The 21,259-nt window shown below is 37.7% G+C and overlaps 1 protein-coding gene across 10 annotated transcripts in view; it reads right to left on the reverse strand.

The window, feature by feature from the left end:
- Positions 1 to 21,259, reverse strand: part of LOC142403049 (protein patched homolog 1-like) — a 102,960-nt gene that overhangs the window by 39,640 nt on the left and 42,061 nt on the right. For 6 of the 10 annotated variants that reach the window (XR_012773577.1, XM_075489176.1, XM_075489169.1 and 3 more), the window contains exons 3-15: positions 20,800 to 20,989; positions 19,473 to 19,542; positions 19,266 to 19,357; positions 17,642 to 17,840; positions 16,924 to 17,045; positions 15,357 to 15,504; positions 14,066 to 14,197; positions 13,629 to 13,784; positions 12,884 to 12,982; positions 11,847 to 11,972; positions 4,503 to 4,621; positions 2,077 to 2,479; positions 1,281 to 1,590 (exon numbers count right to left, since the gene is read on the reverse strand). Coding sequence is in view for 9 of the 10 variants with exons in the window: in XM_075489176.1 (XP_075345291.1) it covers positions 1,281 to 1,590; positions 2,077 to 2,479; positions 4,503 to 4,621; positions 11,847 to 11,972; positions 12,884 to 12,982; positions 13,629 to 13,784; positions 14,066 to 14,197; positions 15,357 to 15,504; positions 16,924 to 17,045; positions 17,642 to 17,840; positions 19,266 to 19,357; positions 19,473 to 19,542; positions 20,800 to 20,989 (2,166 nt within the window). In the remaining variant the exon portion in view is untranslated. Of the gene's footprint in view, positions 1 to 1,280; positions 1,591 to 2,076; positions 2,480 to 4,502; positions 4,622 to 11,846; positions 11,973 to 12,883; positions 12,983 to 13,628; positions 13,785 to 14,065; positions 14,198 to 15,356; positions 15,505 to 16,923; positions 17,046 to 17,641; positions 17,841 to 19,265; positions 19,358 to 19,472; positions 19,543 to 20,799; positions 20,990 to 21,259 lie in introns of those variants that run through there. The other 4 variants (XM_075489173.1, XM_075489171.1, XM_075489177.1 and 1 more) reach the window with 4 other exon arrangements.

Raw genomic sequence — 21,259 nt, forward strand, 5'->3', positions numbered from 1 at the left:
AATGTTATATAGAAGAATGTAAAATCCTCCAAAAGTATGTTGGATGCTGGAATGGGGGTGAGGAAGGAATTCCTACTGACCCATGTGAACAGCTGGCACCGTGAAACACGAGATAAGATTATCCTTTGCAAAAACAAGCCTAATTAAAAGCCATCAGGGAATTTAAGCTACCTCATTTACATTGTCACTTACAAAAATAATGTTAACATTTCCAGTTTAAATGAATGATTAATGTTAACTATCTTCTGTTGCATTTTCAGATAATAGAAAATGTTAACATGATTTGATACCAGGAAGCAAAATACAAGTCAGCCTCTGAAAAAAGAGGTGCGTTAGGCTGAAGGCACTCCAAATACTGGCAGTTATGCGCATGTTTTCTAAGAATCATTGGCTGCATTGGCCATCTGTAAACAGTTAAGGTTAAAATTTACAGTCTCAGTAGGTCAGCATACTTTATTTTTCTGTTTGCAAAAGCTTCCTGAAGATTCTTCCAACAGAGAGACAGAGGTAGGACAGAAGTATTTCTGGGCAGGATGTGTTTTCTCACAAGAGAGAACTGTTAAATTTGCTGAGATGTAACATTACTATTTATTTTAAATACAAAAGAATTACTTGCCTCAACATGAATAATTATAATATCATGCCTTTAATAAGCCCACTTTAATATAATTATCATCATACTACCTATAACAACCCCCTCCCAGTTACAGTTCAGCACAGAAAAAGTAGCACCATAGAAAGAGTGAGGATACTTGATTGGAAGTCTAGAATGTGTAGTAATCTCCCAATCCAATAAAATGCCTAAGCCTGAACTTTCTTCATGCCAGCAGTCCCAGCTGAAGCCAACAGGATCACTCATGTGCTGAAAGTTAAGCCTGTGCCAAAATACATTTCTGGACCGAGACTTTTAATTTACCATTCTCAAAACACTCAGCATTTATCTTCCCAAGAAACTGGGCCATATTTGGCCATTAATTATAAAGCAGAACTCCTCATTAGCCACTTAGAAATTAATGACATGAGATGACCTCTCATGGATATAATCTTTTAAAGCTCCAAAACTGCTATATTGGGGAGTAAACTTAGCCACAAAGAATTTAAGTGAACTGTTGGAGAAACAGCGAATTGATGTCTGAGTTTGGATCAGAACCTAGGCATTTTCCCTCCTGCTAGCATGCTTTAAACCATGTGACTGTATTGGAAGAGGAGAGCATTACTACAGTGAATAATTGCTTGCTACTGTAAAATTAAAAAGAACAGTTCATGCAATTCTCTCTTACCTTGCAGCCAATCTCGAAAGTAGTGCAACCACATTTTGGGAAGCTGCTTATCCTCTTCCAACAAAACGTATGTCACATTACTGAAACTTTTGTGAAGTTCATAAAGTAAGCGCTGGACATTGGGATAGTCTGCTTTCTGTGTCACTATATACATGTTGTAGAAAGAGAAATACTTGAACTGTGTTGCAATAAAGTCATATTCCTGGGTTTCTCGTGGTACAATGTCTGTGAGATTCAGTCCATCTCTAGCCCAGGTAGTTCCATAAAGGCTGAGCCCAAGTAAACCCAGAAAAAGAAAAATAACCACAATCTGCAACAAAAAATGGAAATGCATTTGGTTTTATGTTCCTAAAGAAATGAATAACTCATAATGGCACACAGAACCAGGTTCAAAATTAATACCCATCACTATACTTTTAAGCTTTTATATATTTATGCACACGCACACTACAAGGCCAAACTAATTTGTGTTTTAGTGAAGGGGCTCTAGATCATGAACAGGAAATTTATATGGTGATGAAGTTAAAAAGTAGATTTAGTTTCACTGTTCATGAGCTTAGTTTACTGAAAGTCACCAAAACCCTCACTCATAACTTTTACATTTGAAAAGTATGTCACTACAGCACTACCAAGATAAAACTTTTAAAATATGAAATTAGGTGTAAAATTATTAAGAATTGTAATTCCAAAATAATTCTATTTATTCCTGATATTTAATACTATTGTCAGGATAATTTTCCTACTGGGCAAGGCAGAAGTCTATTTTTGAAAAACAGGTAAATAGTTTTCTGATTACCTTAGCTTTTGGTTTTAGCAGGAATGGAGCATAATGCTTTTCTGCAAAAGATGAGAGTGTCCATTTAGTACAGGGTGGCTCAAGGCAATGCATACTGGAGTCTGAGAATTGGGAAAGCAAATCTCTTGTCGAGCTTGTGCTTTCTGGGCTCTGGCAGCTGAGGTTATCTTGCGTCACTGTCACCGGCTGCACAGATATTGCTGAGCAAGGCTCTGCTGTGGTGTAGTACACCTGTGCATGAGGATTGTATTCTGTGCACAACTGCACTGTAGACTGCATTGTAATCTGAGTTTCATGTGCAAAACTGTGACTGCTGTATGGGGGTGGAGGACTGTAGCAAGTATTATCACTGTTTTCCACATATGCTTGAGGCTCAATCTGAATCACTCTAGTGGCACACGGACTGTAAGAGAAGAGAAAAACATCTGTTCACATTTAGATAGGTCTTTATTTTAATCAGGCTAGATAGGATAATCTGCTTCCATCTGAGACTGCTTCTACTACTATTAAATTGTTTATGTTAATTAAGCATAATGTTTCGATGAGGATTTCCTTCTGCACTTTTAGGAAATATTTCTTAGACATGGTTTAAAGTGTAGGCCTCTGAGCCTGTTTCTGCACATGTTTCTTGTGCCCAAGAAAGAAGGAACCAGCATTTGTCTGAAGACACTGGCATCCACTCACATCACTCTATTAATTTACACACACTAATAAGGCCAATAGCCAGGTAGTCGCACACAGTCTGAATGCATGATATGTGTGTGTGAGTTTACATCTACGTGACCATGCTGAGAATTAAACTATTTAGAAGATCAAAATGTAAATGCATGACATGCTGAGTTCTTCTGTTTAGAACTATTAAAGTAACTTAAATAATATTTGGGCCTTCTGGATAAGATCTCAGACTTTTGGGAGGCAGGTTGAAACCACTTGCTATACACTGACTGCATGTTTTAAAATTGAAGTAAACATATACAAGGATTAATTCCCAGGAAGGGTGGGCAACATGAAGAGACAAAATTACAGAAGCATTTTTTTGAAGCATTCCCTTTATTGTAGTCTATGCAAGAACATAACGGACACCTAGTTTATTAAAAAATAAATGTCATAAACAAGCCTCCTTCTGTAAATAAAACCAAATTCCTGATAGAAAACAGTATCAGAGATTTTTCACCAAGTGGAAAAATCCTACAAAAAGGAATAAAATGTTGCCTACCTAAACAAAGCAAGCTCTTATTAACCGAATTTCTTCATATGTACATAGGCCCAAATTCTGATTCACATTTGGTACAACTTTAGATGGGGGAATAAATGGAAGGTCTGACTGCCCTGTACTTCTGAGAATCAGGGCTCCAAAATTCAAGCACATTAGACCATCCAGTGAAACTATGGCTGAATCAGAAACAGAAAGCAGGAGTCCTGGCTTGTGATCAACTCCCTGTTCTAATGACTCCCTCAAAAACAAATTTAGGAAAGCACTTTCTCTCTTTGACATCAAAGTTAAAAAGGTCAAACTGTCTGCTCCTACATGGGTGTGAAAGGCTAAGAGGCCACAAGGGGGTTTCTCTACATCCTGGTTATGACGTGCATGTGAGAGTACATAGAAATGCATAGAAGTACATATAGAAATGCAGCTTATCCTCTTCATTGCAGGCAAAAGCAAAAACTAATGTAGAAAATATGCTTTATCTCTAAGCAGTGGCTCCGCTGATGACAGTAGCTTCCTCCTAGCCTGCCCCTGCCCTCAGAGCTGGATGTGTATTAGGTAAGAGTGTGCATACTATCATTCTAAATTACTATTGGAGCCATAACAGAAAGTTTATTGATCACTATCTTGCAATGGTACTGATCATTCTGAATTCCTCATAGTCCTATGAAAAATTGGGCTAAAAGGAAGTAATTTTATAGTTTTTACATTATTTTTATGCATTTAAGTTTCAAGGCATAAAAAGCATAAAAATTAGCACATAGTGATTAAGTATAAGTAAGGCTTCTGAGTACCCTGAGTTATTTACAGTCTTCCATAAGAGACTGGAATTAAGTCTTCCAAGGTTACCCAATACCAGCACCGGCCACACTGCAGTACCCCATAAAATTCTAAAAATACAGATATTACTAAAGCATAGCTCTTTTACATGCTTCCAGAAAGTTGTCCTCCAATGGCTAAAATGGATGTACGTATGAGTAAAGGAAAAAGTGTGTGCGTGTGTGTGAAATGCCTTTTAACTTTTCCCTCAGTCAGATAAAAAAACAAGGTAGCAAATGTAATTCAGTCATTAGCAATAAAACCATGACAATAACATACTGACCCTGCTGCTGTCCTGCTGCAATGAAGAACTTCCACTCCTGACAAGGGGTGGTAGAACTGATTGGTGATCACAAAAAGGATGTACCTCATATACTGTAATTCTATCACACATTCTCACCTTGTAAAACAGCAGAATATATCCAGTCTCCTGTCTTCCCGACGATAAAGGTCCATGCTCAGGATAGCAGGAAAAATCAGCAAAACCATAGCAAAGTTGAATACAACCACAACTGCTGCCTAGAGATCAATCATACGAGAAGCGAAGTCATTACAAAGCTTCATTTAGGGCATTGGCTTTACAAAGCATAAAGCTTCCTTTCAATTCTCACCCATCCACCCATTTATCATGTTTACTCATCAGACCCTTTCAGGCTTCTCCCTGAGGGAACTGGGAGGTATATTTTTACATCCCAGTTTCATTATAGTAGGCCTACTGTAGTTAATTAAGTTTTTTAATATTAACCTTCATATTATTTTAATATCTCTATACCTAGAGATGTGGTGGCACCAAGATTTTTAAAGTGGAAAAAACAGAGTCATCAATAAATTACACTTTTATATGAGATTCTGTCCTATTTAGAGTCTCACAGTACAAAAAGGTGGAAGCAAAAGCAAACCTGGAACTAGGACTGAAGTTCTCACATTTAAGGGATCTGAAGTAATTTAAGTACCACAATAACATTAAAGCACATTATTAAATCAGTAATGAAATAAAGGTTTAATTAAATTTTAATGAAACTGCTCTATTTAGTAAAACACTGTGCATTTGATGTACTTAAAGTCTAGCAAAAAAGAGTAACATTTTGGGATTATCTGTTCAGCTCTCCTGCTTGTGTTTAACAGAACTTGATTAATGAGCCAGTCTACCAAAATGAGTCTTAAATTGGAACAAGAATAGTCAATTTGCAAAGTGATTGTTATTTAAAGAAAAACAACAACTCCCCCTTCAAACTGTAACCCTTTCCTACACAGAGATTCCCAGAGAATCTCTATAAACATATGTGGTGCAGCATCTATCATTATTGTTAATGGTATTTATTTGCAATAAAACATAGCTAAGATCACTCGCCTTACAAAGGTAAAAATTGGGCACAGATGGGTTTGGAAAATAGTAGTAGAATAGTAGAGATAAGGATAAGTCATTGAGGAATTTTTTTTTTTTCCCCAAGAAACTGGAAAAAATAGTTGAGCCATCAACAGATTAAAAAAAAAGGAAACCCTTATATTTTACTCATTATATAATCAGTAGGCATCTCTATAGTAGCCCAGTTTCAGGCTGAGGAAAGCATATAAATTAACAAGTGCCTCCACCTGTAACTTCTGAAGTAAAAACCACTTGGGTTCAAACAGTCAAAAAAAGGACTAAAATTGGATTACACAAATTAAGTGCCTGACCTGATGTAAATGAGCCCTCCTTTTTCCAACACAGATCAATGGCTGCTTTTGATGTTGAAAATCAGCCCTTAAAATTGGCAACTCAAAAGATGAGACATCCAAAATTCATGTTTTAAAAATGCTCAACTTATGTGACCCTAAATAATGCAATTTTGTATTTTTGTGTCTCTTATCTGTGAAAATCAAAGTTGTAACCTACTGAATGATTTTTAGGGTTTTGAAGCTGTAAAGTATAATAAAAAGGCTAGTTCTTGTTTTTACTTTTCTGAGAATGACAGAATCAGTTATGTATGTAAACACTTTATAGTTATTTCAAACATAAATATATTGTACACAAAAGTGGTTCTTACTGATGTTTCTCTTTTGTTGTCTCCAGCCTGCTTAAAGTAAGATTTTGGTCTGATTGGCTGGAGACATAACTACTACAATAGAGTTTATCTAGTGTTTAAAGCCTAATTAGCATTTAATCATTACTTTAATCTTTGAGAGAAAAGATCCCATGACCGTTTCATGATTTATGAATATCAACACAGAAAGGTGTCAATAACCACGACAAAAGGTATGTAAGATCATAGACAAGACTTCAAATTTAAGTGATTTCCTTTTGATCCTCTCTAGAATAGACTGAATCTGCCAGGAAAACAAATGGCTGCTGTTGCAAGCAAGGTGTTTGTTGCACCTAGTTCATACAACTGCTCTCTTATTGCTGCTAAACCAGTGAAAACTGAATCACCCATAAATCATGAGTAATTAATTGTGTCTAACCAAGAGCTTCCATCAAGGATCAGCTATGAATTGCTGGGATTTGGAAAAATCAGCTGAGACCTGGTCTAAGAATTCTTATATCTCTCAGCATGCCTGAAAAACTAACTGAAGTCCTCTACTTCTGCTCACTTCTATAAACGCTTCCTGCCTTATCAATTCTTTGTAGACCCCAGTGACCTTGAATCCCAAATGCCACTAAACCCAAAAACTAATACTTAAATGCATGGCAGAGATGCATTTAAGTTATATTTACATTTGATTTTTAAAGGAGAATCGAAAGTATCCCAGCAACACATAGTAAATCTACCTATTAACATGGCATCTCTTTTTAGAGCAACTAGATTTTCCATTGTGCCGTACTGGTGTTGATGTACCACTGATCCTGCAATTCAAATATTTCTAAACAAGCCTCTCTATCCTGACTTGTATTTTGATGGATTCCTATAGCTTAACACCACACTTCCTATATATATTATACTTTCTCTCACTCACCCTCCACCCTAACATCTCAAGGACATAACATTTCACAGTTTTCACAATTAAATACAGAAAATATTGTTTGTATATCAATTCGAATTTGTTGTCTCATCAAAAAACACCCCATGAACTGATAAGGTGCAGTGTGCCTTCCAGTTCCTGCTGTACATCCCCAACTCCAGGGGCACTTGGAAGCAAGTGGACTTGGAAGAAGGATCAGTAAATGATTAAAAAAAAATGCAAACAGCTAAAAAGCTAAACCAGTTCTTATCCTCATAAGGGAATTAATTAAAAAAAAAAACAACTCACTTAAAGAAATGTAAAATGGTGATTTTTAAACTCAGCAAGAGCTAACCCACTTTGTTGAGTTAACCCTAGCAAATTCCTATGACAGCAGCAAACTTGCAGTGTTTAAGTTCCATAAAGTAACTGAACAACTCACAGGTATCAATGAACTGCATTAGCTGATGGAACAGAAGCTGAAAAAAGAAAGCACTGATATGCAAAACATTAGTTTCTAAGTAAAAGTCGGGCTTCCACATGCAAGGCTAGTCAGGAATTCTCCCATTTATTCTCCCTAGCAGCTGGGTTATTTTACAGATACTGGTCCTCAAAAGTTATGGAAACTTTGACAGTTATCTTGCAATATCTTAAGGAAAGCAAATGAAGAGCAAAATAAGGTCAAGAACAATCCTTTTTTTAAGCCTATCTGTTAAAAATTCACTATCTAGATGAGAAGGCAGCATCTGTGAAAAGTAAACTGCAGTATTTCATTGCTTTCTAAGTTTTGCTAGAAAGCTATCAAAGATGACAAGGAATTCTTCTTTAAACAAGCCTAAGAGGGACAGGGAGGAAGAAGACTGTGAATAAAGAAATCCATATATACAGACCACCCACCAAAATCTGCCATGGTTATCTGATTCTGAATGCTATGATTAAATGCATTACCTGTTTTTGATTATACCTGGTGAAGCTAGACAATGCAAGTAATAGATGTTCCTTTCTAACAATAAGGGATGTAATTTCAGTGGTTCCTAACTTACATACACAGATTGCTCTAGTACCAATAAATCCTCAGTACGGGTCTCTGGTTAGCCTTTTTGCACATTTTCCCATCTCTCATATACATATAAGGGGTTACTATGTGTGAGGAAAGACAGATCACAGATGCATCTAAGAAAAGATTGAGCCACTCAAACATTCATTTCTGGACACCCAAATGTACCTACACATAGATTCCATGTTGATCACTGCCTTAAAAATAACTTTGATCATGATGTCATTCTGAATAATATCAACACATTCATACATGGATATGATGAAATGTGATTGGAAACTTTGTCTTTCATTTTGCTTTTTGACAACACCATGCATTTGACAACATGGGCTTCCTTTTCTGAACTTCTGCTGATTCAGTTTACAGCAAGTCATAAGACATGGCAGCAGGCAAAAACATGGACTTTTAAAAAAAGATAAATTTAATTTATACTCAAATTACAGTAACAATTACAGTTGTCTCCACAGATATTCCAAAGGCAACCTACCATGTTCTGATGTGAAAAGTGAGAACAGGCTGAGCAAAATTTGATCAAAGAAAGCAGCGCAGCAGTGTGACTAGGAAAAAATGACCCATCTCTGTTGGGTTCTTATTAGGAGAGTGGCATTTAGTCTGAAGTAGCTTCTATTAAGCACGGTCACTGCAAAGCCAGACAATTGGAAAATAGGACCTCTCTTCTGATTCCTAGTGAAGATCTCTAGTATACGTTTTGCTGATTAAGATATGTTAGATGTTTGAGTTTGGGCCACAGATTATCGAATACAATCATAGAATCATAGAATTATTTAGATTGGAAAAGACCTTTAAGATCATCGAGTCCAACCATTAACTTAACACTATGAAGTCCATCACTACACCATGTCCCTAAGTGCAACGTCTACATGTCTTTTAAATACCTCCAGGGATGGTGACTCAACCACTTCCCTGGGCAGCCTGTTCCAATGCTTGACCACCCTTTCGGTGAAGACATTTCTCCTAATATACAATCAAAACCTCCCCTGGCGCAACTTGAGGCCATTTCCTCTCGTCCTATCACTAGTTACCTGGGAAAAGAGACTGACACCCACCTCACTACAACCTCCTTTCAGGTAGTTGTAGAGAGTGATAAGGTCTCCCCTCAGCCTCCTTTTCTCCAGGCTAAACAACCCCAGTTCCCTCAGCTGCTCCTCATAAGACTTGTTCTCCAGACCCTTCACCAGTTTCGTTGTCCTTCTTTGGACACACTCCAGCACCTCAATGTCTTTCTTGTAGTGGGGGGCCCAAAACTGAACACAGTATTCGAGGTGCAGCCTCATGAGTGCCGAGTACAAAGGGACGATCACTTCCCTAGTCCTGCTGGCCACACTATTTCTGATACAAGCCAGGATGCCATTGGCCTTCTTGGCCACCTGGGCACACTGCTGGCTCATATGCAGCCAGCTGTCAACCAACACCCCCAGGTCCTTCTCTGCTGGGCAGCTTTCCAGCCACTCTTCCCCAAGCCTGTAGCGTTGCATGGGGTTGCTGTGGCCCAAGTGCAGGACCCAGCACTTAGCCTTGTTGAACCTCATACATTTGGCCTCCACCCATCGATCCAGCCTGTCCAGATCCCTCTGTGGAGCCTTTCTGCCCTCAAGCAGATCAACACTCCCACATAACTTGGTGTCATCTGCACACTTACTGAGGGTGCACTCAATCCCCTCGTCCCCTCCCCATTGATAAAGATATTGAACAGAACTGGACACAATACTGAGCCCTGGGGAACACCACTTGTGACTGGCCGCCAACTGGATTTAACTCCATTCACCACAACTCTTTGGGCCTGGCCATCCAGCCAGTTTTTTACCCAGCGAAGAGTACACCCATCCAAGCCATGAGCAGCCAGTTTCTCCAGGAGAACGCTGCAGGAAACGGTGCCAAAGGCTTTACTAAAGTCCAGGTAAACAACATCCACAGCCTTTCCCTCATCCACTAGGCGGGTCACCTTGTCATAGAAGGAGATCAGGTTAGTCAAGCAGGACCTGCCTTTCACAAACCCATGCTGACTGGGCCTGATCACCTGGGTGTCCTGTACGTGCCGTGTGATGGCACTCAAGATGATCTGCTCCATAACCTTCCCCGGCACTGAGGTCAGACTGAGAGGCCTGTAGTTCCCCGGGTCCTCCTTCCGGCCCTTCTTGAAGATGGATGTCACATTTGCTAATCTCCAGTCAACTGGGACCTCCCAGGTTAGCCAGGACTGCTGATAAAGGATTGAAAGTGGCTTGGTGAGCACTTCCGCCAGCTCCCTCAATACCCTTGGGTGGATCCCATCCGGCCCCATAGACTTGTGTATGTCTAAGTGGTGTAGCAGGTTGTTAACCATTTCCCCTTAGATTATGAGGGCTTCATTCTGCTATCCGTCCCTGTCTTTCAGCTCAGCGGGCTGGGTACCCTGAGATTTAGATGACATAAATCACTTCTTCCAAAAGAAGTGTTACACTTCAAAAATATTTCACATGCTCAAACTGGTCTTTGCCATAATATAAAACAATTCACTGTCATATCCCCTGTAAGAAGAGAGATCTAGGTTTTGGCAAGTCAGCAGAACTAAATACTGCTAACTATTCAGGACTAAAGCTCTAGTTTAAGATGCCACAGATATCTGCTCAACTATGTAGCAAACTAATGCCTTTATTCTCCTTTACTTTCTCTGTTATTCACTACCAAATTGACTATTGAGAAGAAAATGGTAAACAAGTTACTAATGTTGGTCATGTAGCTGCAATCATGAACACTTTATCATTTAATAGCTTAATGCAGGCATGCTTAAATTGCTGAAAACAGCAATAATTGCCTCAGGTATTAAGAAAAAATGCAGCCCTTGCTTCTTTTGGGTAGGTCAGGGGCTCAAGGAGAATGAAAAATGATTGGAGAACCAGGCTATAACAGAGGAAAAATGACTACTGAAAAAGTAGTTTGCCTGCTCTGCACCAAGGTCAGCCAATGCTATAAATCGCTTGTGTGTTAAAAACGTGCCAGAGGAGAACTTCCCAGAGCTTTCTTCAAAGAGCCCTTGCTTTCAAAAGAAGCTTTCTTCAGCATCCTTATCATTTCGTCTTCCTGAAGGTATATTATCACAAAAAAAAAAAAAAAAGAGAAGACAAAGAGAGAAAGGGAGAGAAAGCGATACATGCTTCAGCACAGAAAATTCACGTTTTCTCTCAAAACAGAACAGAACAAACCAGAAAATTCTCAGTGAAGTTTTCTCCAACATTTTGCTAAAATTACATTGGGAACAAGTCAGTACAAACTGTTGCAGTAATAATTAATGTGGCAAATGCATTCTCGCTGCTGTCATTGCATTTTGGTTATGGTTTGTAATAGCAGCAAATTGGACAAACCTCAATGAAAGGATTAAATTCCTACTTAGGAATGTGATGGTGTAAACTAGAGTACAGTCTACTGGTCTAGACTGCCTTAAGGATTCAAATCTTGCTGGAGACTTGTTTCTGCTTAGTTGCATACTTCTTGTTTTTTGCACTCAACCTAGTTGGGATGGGGCAGGATATTCTTTCACCCACCAACAGGATGTGAGAGACTCAAGGCGTGAGAAATGGAAGGAACAGAATCAAGGGGAGAGAGCAGTTGGTTATCACCAAGAACTATGGTAAACAGTGATCACATATTGGTTCAGTGAACTGCAGAAGCACTGAACATGGACTTTAACACTACCACTAACAGTTATTATCATTCACTTTCCACGATGACACCATCTACAAGAGCTAACAAAACAACATAAAAACTTACTTGGAGTGAAAATGCTCGTAAAGCAGGAATAGGGATTAAGGCAGCCATAAAGAAAGCAGTAACATTGCTGATAGATGTAAGGGCTACGCTTGCTCCTGTTCGCTTCAAACATTCACCTGTTCTGTCCTGCAAAACAAATGACGTATCGTACAAGTCAAGTGAATAAGGTGAATATGTCCTGCAAATGAAGGGGTCATCCTACAGATATAACATGGTAACAGTGAAAACTATTACAAGGAAATTCCGAATACAAGTGTGCATTTGAGAGTATGTAAGAATAAACAATATACTAAGTACACTGTCCAGGAGAAAAGCAGATGACATATGAAGTGCTTACATTTTTTGAGGGTAGAAAACATTATCAAAGCTGACACTGGCTTCAAAAGTCAAAGCTAAATGGATACTGACATTATATCAAATACATCAGTTATTAAGTAGGATGTATTTTGTATCAGTGCAGTCACTTGGTGTTCTCAACATTTTTCAGACAAAATAAGCCTGAATTAACAGCATAGATGCATAATGTCTTGAAGAAGCATGTAAGAAAAAAACCAGAAACCCCAGGAACCACACAAAAAACCAGAGAGAATCAAACACAGGACCCTTTCCCAACACAGTAGGTTATTTTGAAGCATATGGAGGTTATAGCACAATGAGTTTGTAGTGCCTGCATGCCGAACCAGCTAGAAAGAGCACATGGAAGACATTGCTTGTACAAAACAAAACTGGCAAATATATATTGCTTTTAAATAATTTGTACTTTGGATATGAAACTTTTGACTGAGAATAAAAAGGTCAATAAAAGGAAAAGATTATAAAAGTGAGGAGGATCTTAGATTTCATAATGTGAATAATGTGAATGTCATGGTTAATTATAAATAAAAGGAAAGAAAACCAGGCCCTAGGAAAAAGATCTCTAGAACAAAAGCTTTTTTAAAAAATCATTACTAATTCTAGGTATAATATATTTTCCTATATGAGGCTTTTTTTTTTCTTTTATTCTTTTATTTTCCCCCAACTCCCCATTTTGTCATTACCTCAAATGGTATTCTCTTATTCTGCCCTGTTTCACTAAATGCATGTACCAGAAGGAATACATCATCTACACCAACTCCAAGGGCAAGAAAAGGCAAAACCTTAGGGGAGAAACAAAACAAGCAAAAAACCAAGAATGTTTTTATATTATTCTTATGATCTACCATGCAGCTAGTCATTAGATGGCTAATCAAAATAACCTTTACACTACACTCTGAACACAAATCCAAGGTTAAAATGAAAATCAACAGGATGCAATACAGCTATTAACTTTTATTCTGAAAGACTGCTGAGGAACTTGCAGTATACCATTTACAGGTACAAAACCTCACTAAAAGTAATTCAAGTTTTTGGTAGGCAAAGAATATCAGATAATATTTCAAGTTATTTTCAAAATATTTTCAGGGTTTGAACATCCTGATATATTCAGATGTAAGGACAAAACTTGCAGCTTCTTATGTACAACTGAGTTCTTGCACTCATATTGGGACACAGAAAACCAAATATCCTAGAATCTACCTAATTAAACAAATTGCAGGATATCTGCCTTTTTCTTTAAAATAATTTGGCAGCACATTCTCTTAATTTCTCACAGCACAAGCTACTAGATAGGAGAAAGACACAAGTAAAAATCTAAAAAACAAAATACTTTCTCAGCTTTTGTTTTTCATCAAAGATTGATTCAGATGTGTTCATTTACTAACAAAGTTCTTGTAATTTAGCAGCAGACTTGTGGATCCTTAATACCTGAGTTGTGGCAGCATTAAAGGAAATTCCAATCAGTGAGCACAGACCCAATCCTGCAGCCACTGAGAGAGCAACCAAGAAGACTCCTGCCAGCCCCACAGCACCCTGAGACTTGGCACAGTCCCACCGCAGCATTGTTAAACAGGCATAGGCAAGCTGAAAGCAGAGCAGGGATTGGATTAGAATGGATCCTTCTCTATCGGCTATCTCCCCCCAACAACATACACAGTTTACAAGCGTTTTTAAACAGAACAGACACATCAGATATGTTACGTAGAGGAATAGGTGACAACCCTGAGGCAAATGTTTACAAACTGCAATTTTTATTTTAAGTATTCTGAAAATGTTCTGGACTGTTGACTGGTAACAACAAGGCAGCCATTTGAACCCTGCTATACTACTGGAGTCAATTAAATAAATAGAATTTATTTTCTTACCATTAGTAAGTAGCCACTAGCTACTCTGATAACACTGACATCAGAAAATGACTTTAGAATGTCATCCAGGGTAGTTGTAGTAAAGGAAAGCACCTTCTGAGTAGAGTTTTGTGCAACACTTTGATGAACAACCTATGGAAAGAAAAATAAAATTTAGTGTGGCTAAAAAAAAAGCCCATTATCATCTTCTACAGCACGTATCTGAAATCAACTACTTTTGCCTTAACGTTCCTGTTAAAGCACACACCCTATACAAGAGATTTCACTGATGCTACATGAAATAAATATTTTTGGTAATTATTTCCTGCAAGCTACTGATTATCAAACAAGAATTTGCATCCTTCAGGAAAGGCCACTGCATTCACAGCTCATTCAAAACATTTAACTTAACTCCTGAAATGTAAAGGAGGTTTTTTCTTTCCATAACTCTGCCATTGATTTGCTGTTGTATGAGTTTTGCCTTTAATCCAAGATACAGCAAACAGTAAAACCTTGTCCTGGTTTCAGCTGAGATAGAGTTAATTTTCTTTATAGTGGCTGGTATGGGGCTATGTTTTGGATTTGTGCTGAAGACAGTGTTGATAATACAGAGATGTTTTAGTTGTTGCTGCACTAGTCAAGGACTTTTCAGCTTCCCCTGCTCTGCCAGGTGCAGAAGAAGCTGGGAGGGGACACAGCCAAGATAGTTGATCCAAACTGACCAAAGGGTTATTCCATACCATATGATGTCACGCTCAGCATATAAAGCTGGGGAAGAAGAAGGAAGGGGGGGACATTTGGAGTGATGGCATTTGTCTTCCCAAGTAACCATTACATGTGATGGAGCCCTGCTTTCCTGGAGATGGCTGAACACCTGCCTGCCGATGGGAAGGAGTGAATGAATTCCTTGTTTTGCTTTGCTTGCGTGTGCGGCTTTTGCTTTCCCTATTAAACTGTCTTTATCTCAACCCATGAGTTTTCTCACTTTTACTCTTCTGATTCTCTCCCCCATCCCACTGAGGGGGAGTGAGCGAGCGGTTGTGTGGTGCTTAGTCGCTGGCTGGGCTTAAACCACGACAACCTTCATGGCTTCTCATATGTGAGTAAGCAAGCAGCTTCTTAATTAAAAAAAGAAGAAACCAGCCTTTTAAAATAGTCTGTTACGGCACAAGGATAACTTTAAAACCAGGAGACAACATTCAATTCTAGTTTAAGCATCTTCCTTGAGAAAATACTATAAAAAGCCACGACTAAAGGCAGTGGATCTTAGTAAAACTTTATAGCAAGGTATCTAGGTTATTTTGAATTTTACCTCAACATACATCCGCTGCCAGGCTTCCAGAATTGCTGCTGCCTTATCCTCACTCCAGTTGATATGTGAAACATATTCATACCCCTTGAAGTGCTCATACATTTGCTTCGGAGTCATTAACTGAAACATGGTTTGCAAAGCCTGGGCACTGTAACAGGGAAAGAAGAGAGAGGAGAAAGAGGCATAAAATAAGCATTTTCAGGAAATGACTTTTCACTGCATAAAGGCTCAAATGAGAGCCTAATAGGAGCTTGCACGAGTTCTTGATTTTATAGGCCACATGTTGACATTAAAATTGAACAGAGTATAATTATTTTACTATGTATCTGGTGCAGCTGTACTGGTCTATACAGTATTGAGGCTAAGTCTGTTTTCACTGAAGTTAGTGAGAGTTTTGCCATTACTTTCAATAGGATCAGTTTCAGGAGCAAAGAATGTAACCCTACAAATCAGTTATAAAGATCATGACTGACAGACAGGTTGTTATGAGGAGGACACAGGAACAGTTATTCCTATGAGATCTTGCAAATGCTGTTGTCAATTTGTCATTTGAAGACCTCGGTCTTTTTCATCCCTTGGAGAGAAATGCCAGACTAAACTCCTGACACTTGACAAGCAGCAAAGAATACACAAAAGGCAATAATTATCCATCGTAAATTTCCACAGTATGTAACTGTATCCAACAATTTTAGAAGCTTAAGGAACTATTTTATTTTTCACCAAGAATAAAGTCTTTGGCTATTTGTTAGAAGATACTTTTGTGCACTTTTTCAGAATAAATAAAAATTAGTAAGAAATTAAACTTCAATATTTAGTGTCAATGTAAAAAACATCAAAATCCATATCAAAAGTTCTAGTAAAAATTATCTATATTAAATATGTAAGAATTATACTTCTTTCAGTTTAATATAAATTTGGATTCAGTGTATACATCTAAATAATGTTTTTATATGTCCTATTTTTTTAACACAGTTCTTTTTCAAGGGGTTTCCCCCCCAAAGTCCAGTGTTCTATGACTTCTTCAAGAAGTCTGAAACAAAGGGTTTTATTTTGTCAGTCAAAAAAGTATTCAAGATACAGTGACATAAAGAATATACTTTTCTCTGTATTGACCCTAAACGAACAGTTCAATGGAGATTTTGGAATTCTGAGAAAAGTCAAATAAATGGGCACATTACCAAAGTTAGTTTTCCCCCTTTTTTCCTTTGATCATATTTCAAAAACACAATCAAAGTTGTTCAGTGTTTTAAATACTGTTCAATGCTTTATACATATACTCTAAACAACAAAGTTGCCAGGAAAAAAATTATTTTTGAGCAATGTACACTATCAGTCTTAGGTTAGAAGCAGGCAGCAATGACACCTCCTTAAATTTAAACAACTGTCTAATCACTCTTTTAAATTCTGTCCTCATCAGGGATGTCCTCCTAGACCAGGGTTCATAATACACATCATTCACAGATTCTGAAAGGCAGTTGATGTTGCATGATCTGGCCCCCTGCCAAAAAAACCCCAAACCCTAACAAAGAAAAATTTTAAAATTTTCTGTAAACATTTGTTTGCTTACCTGACAAGTTTACCAGAACTATTCTTGACTGTACCACCTATAATCAATTCCTCCTGCCAATGCATGTATTTTCTTGACAGTCCATAGCATCCACCACTCAAAACAAGAGCCACATCAAGAGGCTAGAAAAAAGTTTTAAAGAAGCAATTCATCAGTTGCACAACTTCAGACAAACTCATATCCTAAATCAACACCTAGTGTACTGAAATAACATATTGAAGATCATCTAGGAAGTCTACAAAGAGAAATGTGTTCAACAAATGGAGTAGACAAACTAGCCTGATACTTGTTCACCAGACAGCAACTTCTCCAAAGCCTAGTGTGACTGAGAAAGGGATATATAAAGTTGGGTCAAAAAACTGGCCCTACTTGAAGGAAGACCTTGCTGCACGGTGTCAGTGTACAGCAGCAGCTGTATTCCAGGAGTGACTGAGTCTGCCTGAGGCATGTTGCCTGCTGAAATGGTGTGTCACCACATTGCCACACCCAGCCAGCAGCTGAGAACTGTAATCTCACTCTAAATACGTGTGATTAATATTGCATCACAGGCTGAGGGAAAGTTAGTGACTCTGGGCTAATGGTATATAATAGGAACCAAATAATGAAATCACTGAAGAACATAAAATATATATTACTTGGAAGAGAATGGTACCCTTTTCTCTCACCACACATACAGAGCCTCCCTTGAAAAGATCTACACAAAGATAAGCAAACTTACTTTGGTGGAATTTTTGTTGGGAGCTGTGATTGGGCAATCAGGATCAGCAGGATTCAGACAAGGTCTATCCATATAACCATGACCAACCTCTGCTTTATTTAGCATTTCTTCCCAGCTCTCCACTTGGTAGTTTATTTTCTTTAACTCTTCTAAGAATTCTAAGGGGTCAAAGTTGATCCACTGCAAAGGAGGTTTCCCTCTGTAAAAGAAATCAGGGAAAAATGACAAAAAAAGACAAAATAAGTAGAAACATAATTTTTTAATTTGTATTTGCACAAATGATGAAGTTGTTTTCTGTTACAAGCTAAAACCCTTTCTGGTAAGGTTGTTTCATAAAATGAAATGCATGTTTTAATTATATTTGTTCATGTATACTTTTCTTGTAGCCCTGTGGTGATTTTAACAAAACCAGTAAGTACTTACATACCAATTTACTGTATGAAAGAGAATATTCACATGTTAAAAATACTTTCATTTACAAACCAAGTAAAACAAACCATCAAGCACCTAAATAACAAAAAAGCAGGCCAACTGCTGCTTCAAAGAATTTGGAGGGAGGGGAGAGGGAAAGAAGGGAGGGGGCTGAGGAAAGAAATCCTTTCACATAGTATCAGTTTACTTCTTGCTAGTCTAATAATCATCTTGCAAATGTAATCAATCAATATAGCTGATCTTTGTTTATCTATAGCAATTCTGTGCTTCTGCAAATGCTCTGGCTGCTTGACTATCAACCATCAAGCTTTCCTGCTACCATGGCTGTCATAGCTATCACTGTCACGTCTCCCACCCCCCACTTTTGAATTTATGATGTTAACAGACTACAAAGGCTTATGGCTGCCTTATTCTGTGATTCAAACCACACTGTATCTGCTTAACCAGGCTTAATTCTTTATTTGAAATCTCCCAACCAGAAAATACAACCCCCCTTATTTCCCCATCTAAAACTGTACACTAAACATTAAGAGATAGCCATTGCAAATTGCTTTCACAGAGACATGCAAACCAGGACAGAAACAATAAGTCAAATGTTAACTCTTGCATAATTAACAGAAAATGCCTGCACAGATTAACAATTAACTCTTTGAATGATCCAGGGCATATAATATCACACTTGCAAATTGTGAGAAACCACCCATAAAAGATATATTTGGTTTCTTCAATGATCTCATAAGCAAAGGATTTGAGTTTTATTCGTTAGGAAGACTTGAGTTTTTATCCAAGAGACCTACATTTTCTTAGAAATAAAATTAATTCCCAGCCAATGTTTTTGTAGTTGGGGGGGGAGGACCAAAAAAAAAAAAAGGAAAAAGTTTATTTCCAAAAAATCATACAATTTAAAAAGCTTGAATTCAGAATTTATATTTCCTTTTGCATGCTAGCAGAACAAGAAAAGTGATGACACAGGACTTAAATTGATGCATACAAATCATCTTTTAGAAACAGAAAAATCTTTGTTCAATTAAAAAAAAAATCCACGCACATTTTCTGCAAAGGCACTACGATTTATTTTTTATTTTTTGGTTAAACCAGAATCTGAATAAGCAATGGGATGCAACTCAAAATCATGCATCATTTTACTATTAAAATCAGACGGACTGGAAAGTTATAAAAACAGCATGCTTACAATAGATAGGCAGTTCCTGACTGTAGCTTTGCTCCCTCCCAGAAGCAGTCCAAAGGAGTGATAATTAAACAAGGATAAAGATATTCTATGATCTGTCAAATTCAGAAAGGGGAAAAAACCCACAGTTAGACTACAATATAATCTAAACAACACAAACTGAATAATGAGAATATAAAATGTTTATAACCAAATGCCTGTTATGCCTACCTGGTCCATGTAACCTGCTTCTGTGATGAGTTCTCCTGATTTATAACATAAGTGTTCCAATTTCCATTGTCTGTAATAAATATAAAGAACAAGTTGTTGGTTTTTTTTTTTCACAATTACTGAAAAGTTATTTTTTAAAATGTAACATACATTAAAATTGCAACTCACATAGACATGGTGGCCTCAAGTAGCGAATCACTGAGAAAGCCAAATTTTATTCAATGTAGGTATACCATAACCTCACAAAAAAGAAAAGGCCTTTCTTTTTGTAGTTATAACTAGAAATATTTATTTCATTTATGCTAAACAGTCTCTGTAAAAGTCATTAAAAATAATGGAGCTACTTTTGGATTAATAGGCTAGCTGACACAACTAAAAGGGACAGAAATGTGGCTTTATATAAATGAGACCACTTGTGACTTAAGATATCATTCAGTGACACAAGAGACAGCCCGTTCGGCATTCAGTGACAGAAGTCAGCTTCAGGCTCAGACTAGCTCTGACTCATGCATGTAGGAGAAAAGAAACCATTAGAATTTCTGTTTTCCTTGTTCAGCTGTATTACAATTTCCACTGTAGTGACTTATAGCACCTTAGACAAGGCAGGAGCTGGGTAAAAGATAATTGGAGTCTAGGTATTAGTTCATTTAGGCATCAGTTAGATGTGCTGAAAAGATGTGATGAAAGACAGCAGGCTTCATGCCTTGCAGACAGCATCCCTAGGCACATCATCATGTAAGCAGTAACCCTGGAGGAACCACTTGTCATGGAGAGATCTCACTAGCCCAAAGCTGGTGCCTTGTTAAGGAGCACTTTTAGTATTTTTATTGCTGGACAACTCTTAACTCCTGCTTTTCAGACAACTCCGAACCCAACTTGAAGGCCAACTCTACTATGATTGCATCTATGTTATTAAATAGCCCAGTAATTCCACCCACTGCCATTTCTCTTCCATTTGCATTTCCCCTTTAAACCCAAATTACTGGAAGGCTTTTCATTGTTAGGAATCCCATCAATAAAGTCCTATTTTTAAGAGCACAGTTATCACGCCTTTACCAAGAAAAATGCTGGACACTGTAGCACTGCTCATAAGGGTACATTTTCAGAATCTCATCCAACATCTCTTACACCATTTTATTTGTTAAAAAGTCAACTGGTCACTGCTATCATGCCACAATTTCAAGCATCAGTAATTAGTGACATTCAAATCAAAAGACAGTTCTAAGGGAAAGGTTCTGAAGTGCTATCCATTAAAAATATATGCAAGGAAACATCTGTCCACTTTCTAGCTGTTACAGATGATCAAGAAAACTGCTTTTTTTCTTACCTGTTGTACATATAAACATCTACTCTGCTGGCCTGAAGTGCAGAGTCAAGGTGCTGTCTGAGTGCTTCTATTGTTAGTACATTAGCACCATCTTCCTGTGGAGTCTGAATCATGAGCTGGGGGGTAAACATGGCCTCTTCTCCAATCTTCTGCCGTGTGTAATTTAATTCCCGACTCACTCGTCCACCAACTGATGGATAAATATTAACAGCTTTGTATTAGCTAATAACAGCTTATTCTGGATTCACATGATGAGCACTCTCTGGTCAGAAAATCTTTACCATGTGCATGGAATATTCTACCTCAAATTCATTGCAGCATAGCTCTAAATCTAATATCAAATTTATTTAAGTAACAGTGTAACAAAAAACATATTCCCCATTAAAAAAATGCCATTGTCCCTACTGCACTAAAACACTGATGTGCAAATTGGAGCCTCTTAAACAACATGTTTTTTCTA

This window comes from Mycteria americana (assembly GCF_035582795.1).
Source record: "Mycteria americana isolate JAX WOST 10 ecotype Jacksonville Zoo and Gardens chromosome W unlocalized genomic scaffold, USCA_MyAme_1.0 Scaffold_32, whole genome shotgun sequence".
Classification (NCBI taxonomy): domain Eukaryota; kingdom Metazoa; phylum Chordata; class Aves; order Ciconiiformes; family Ciconiidae; genus Mycteria; species Mycteria americana.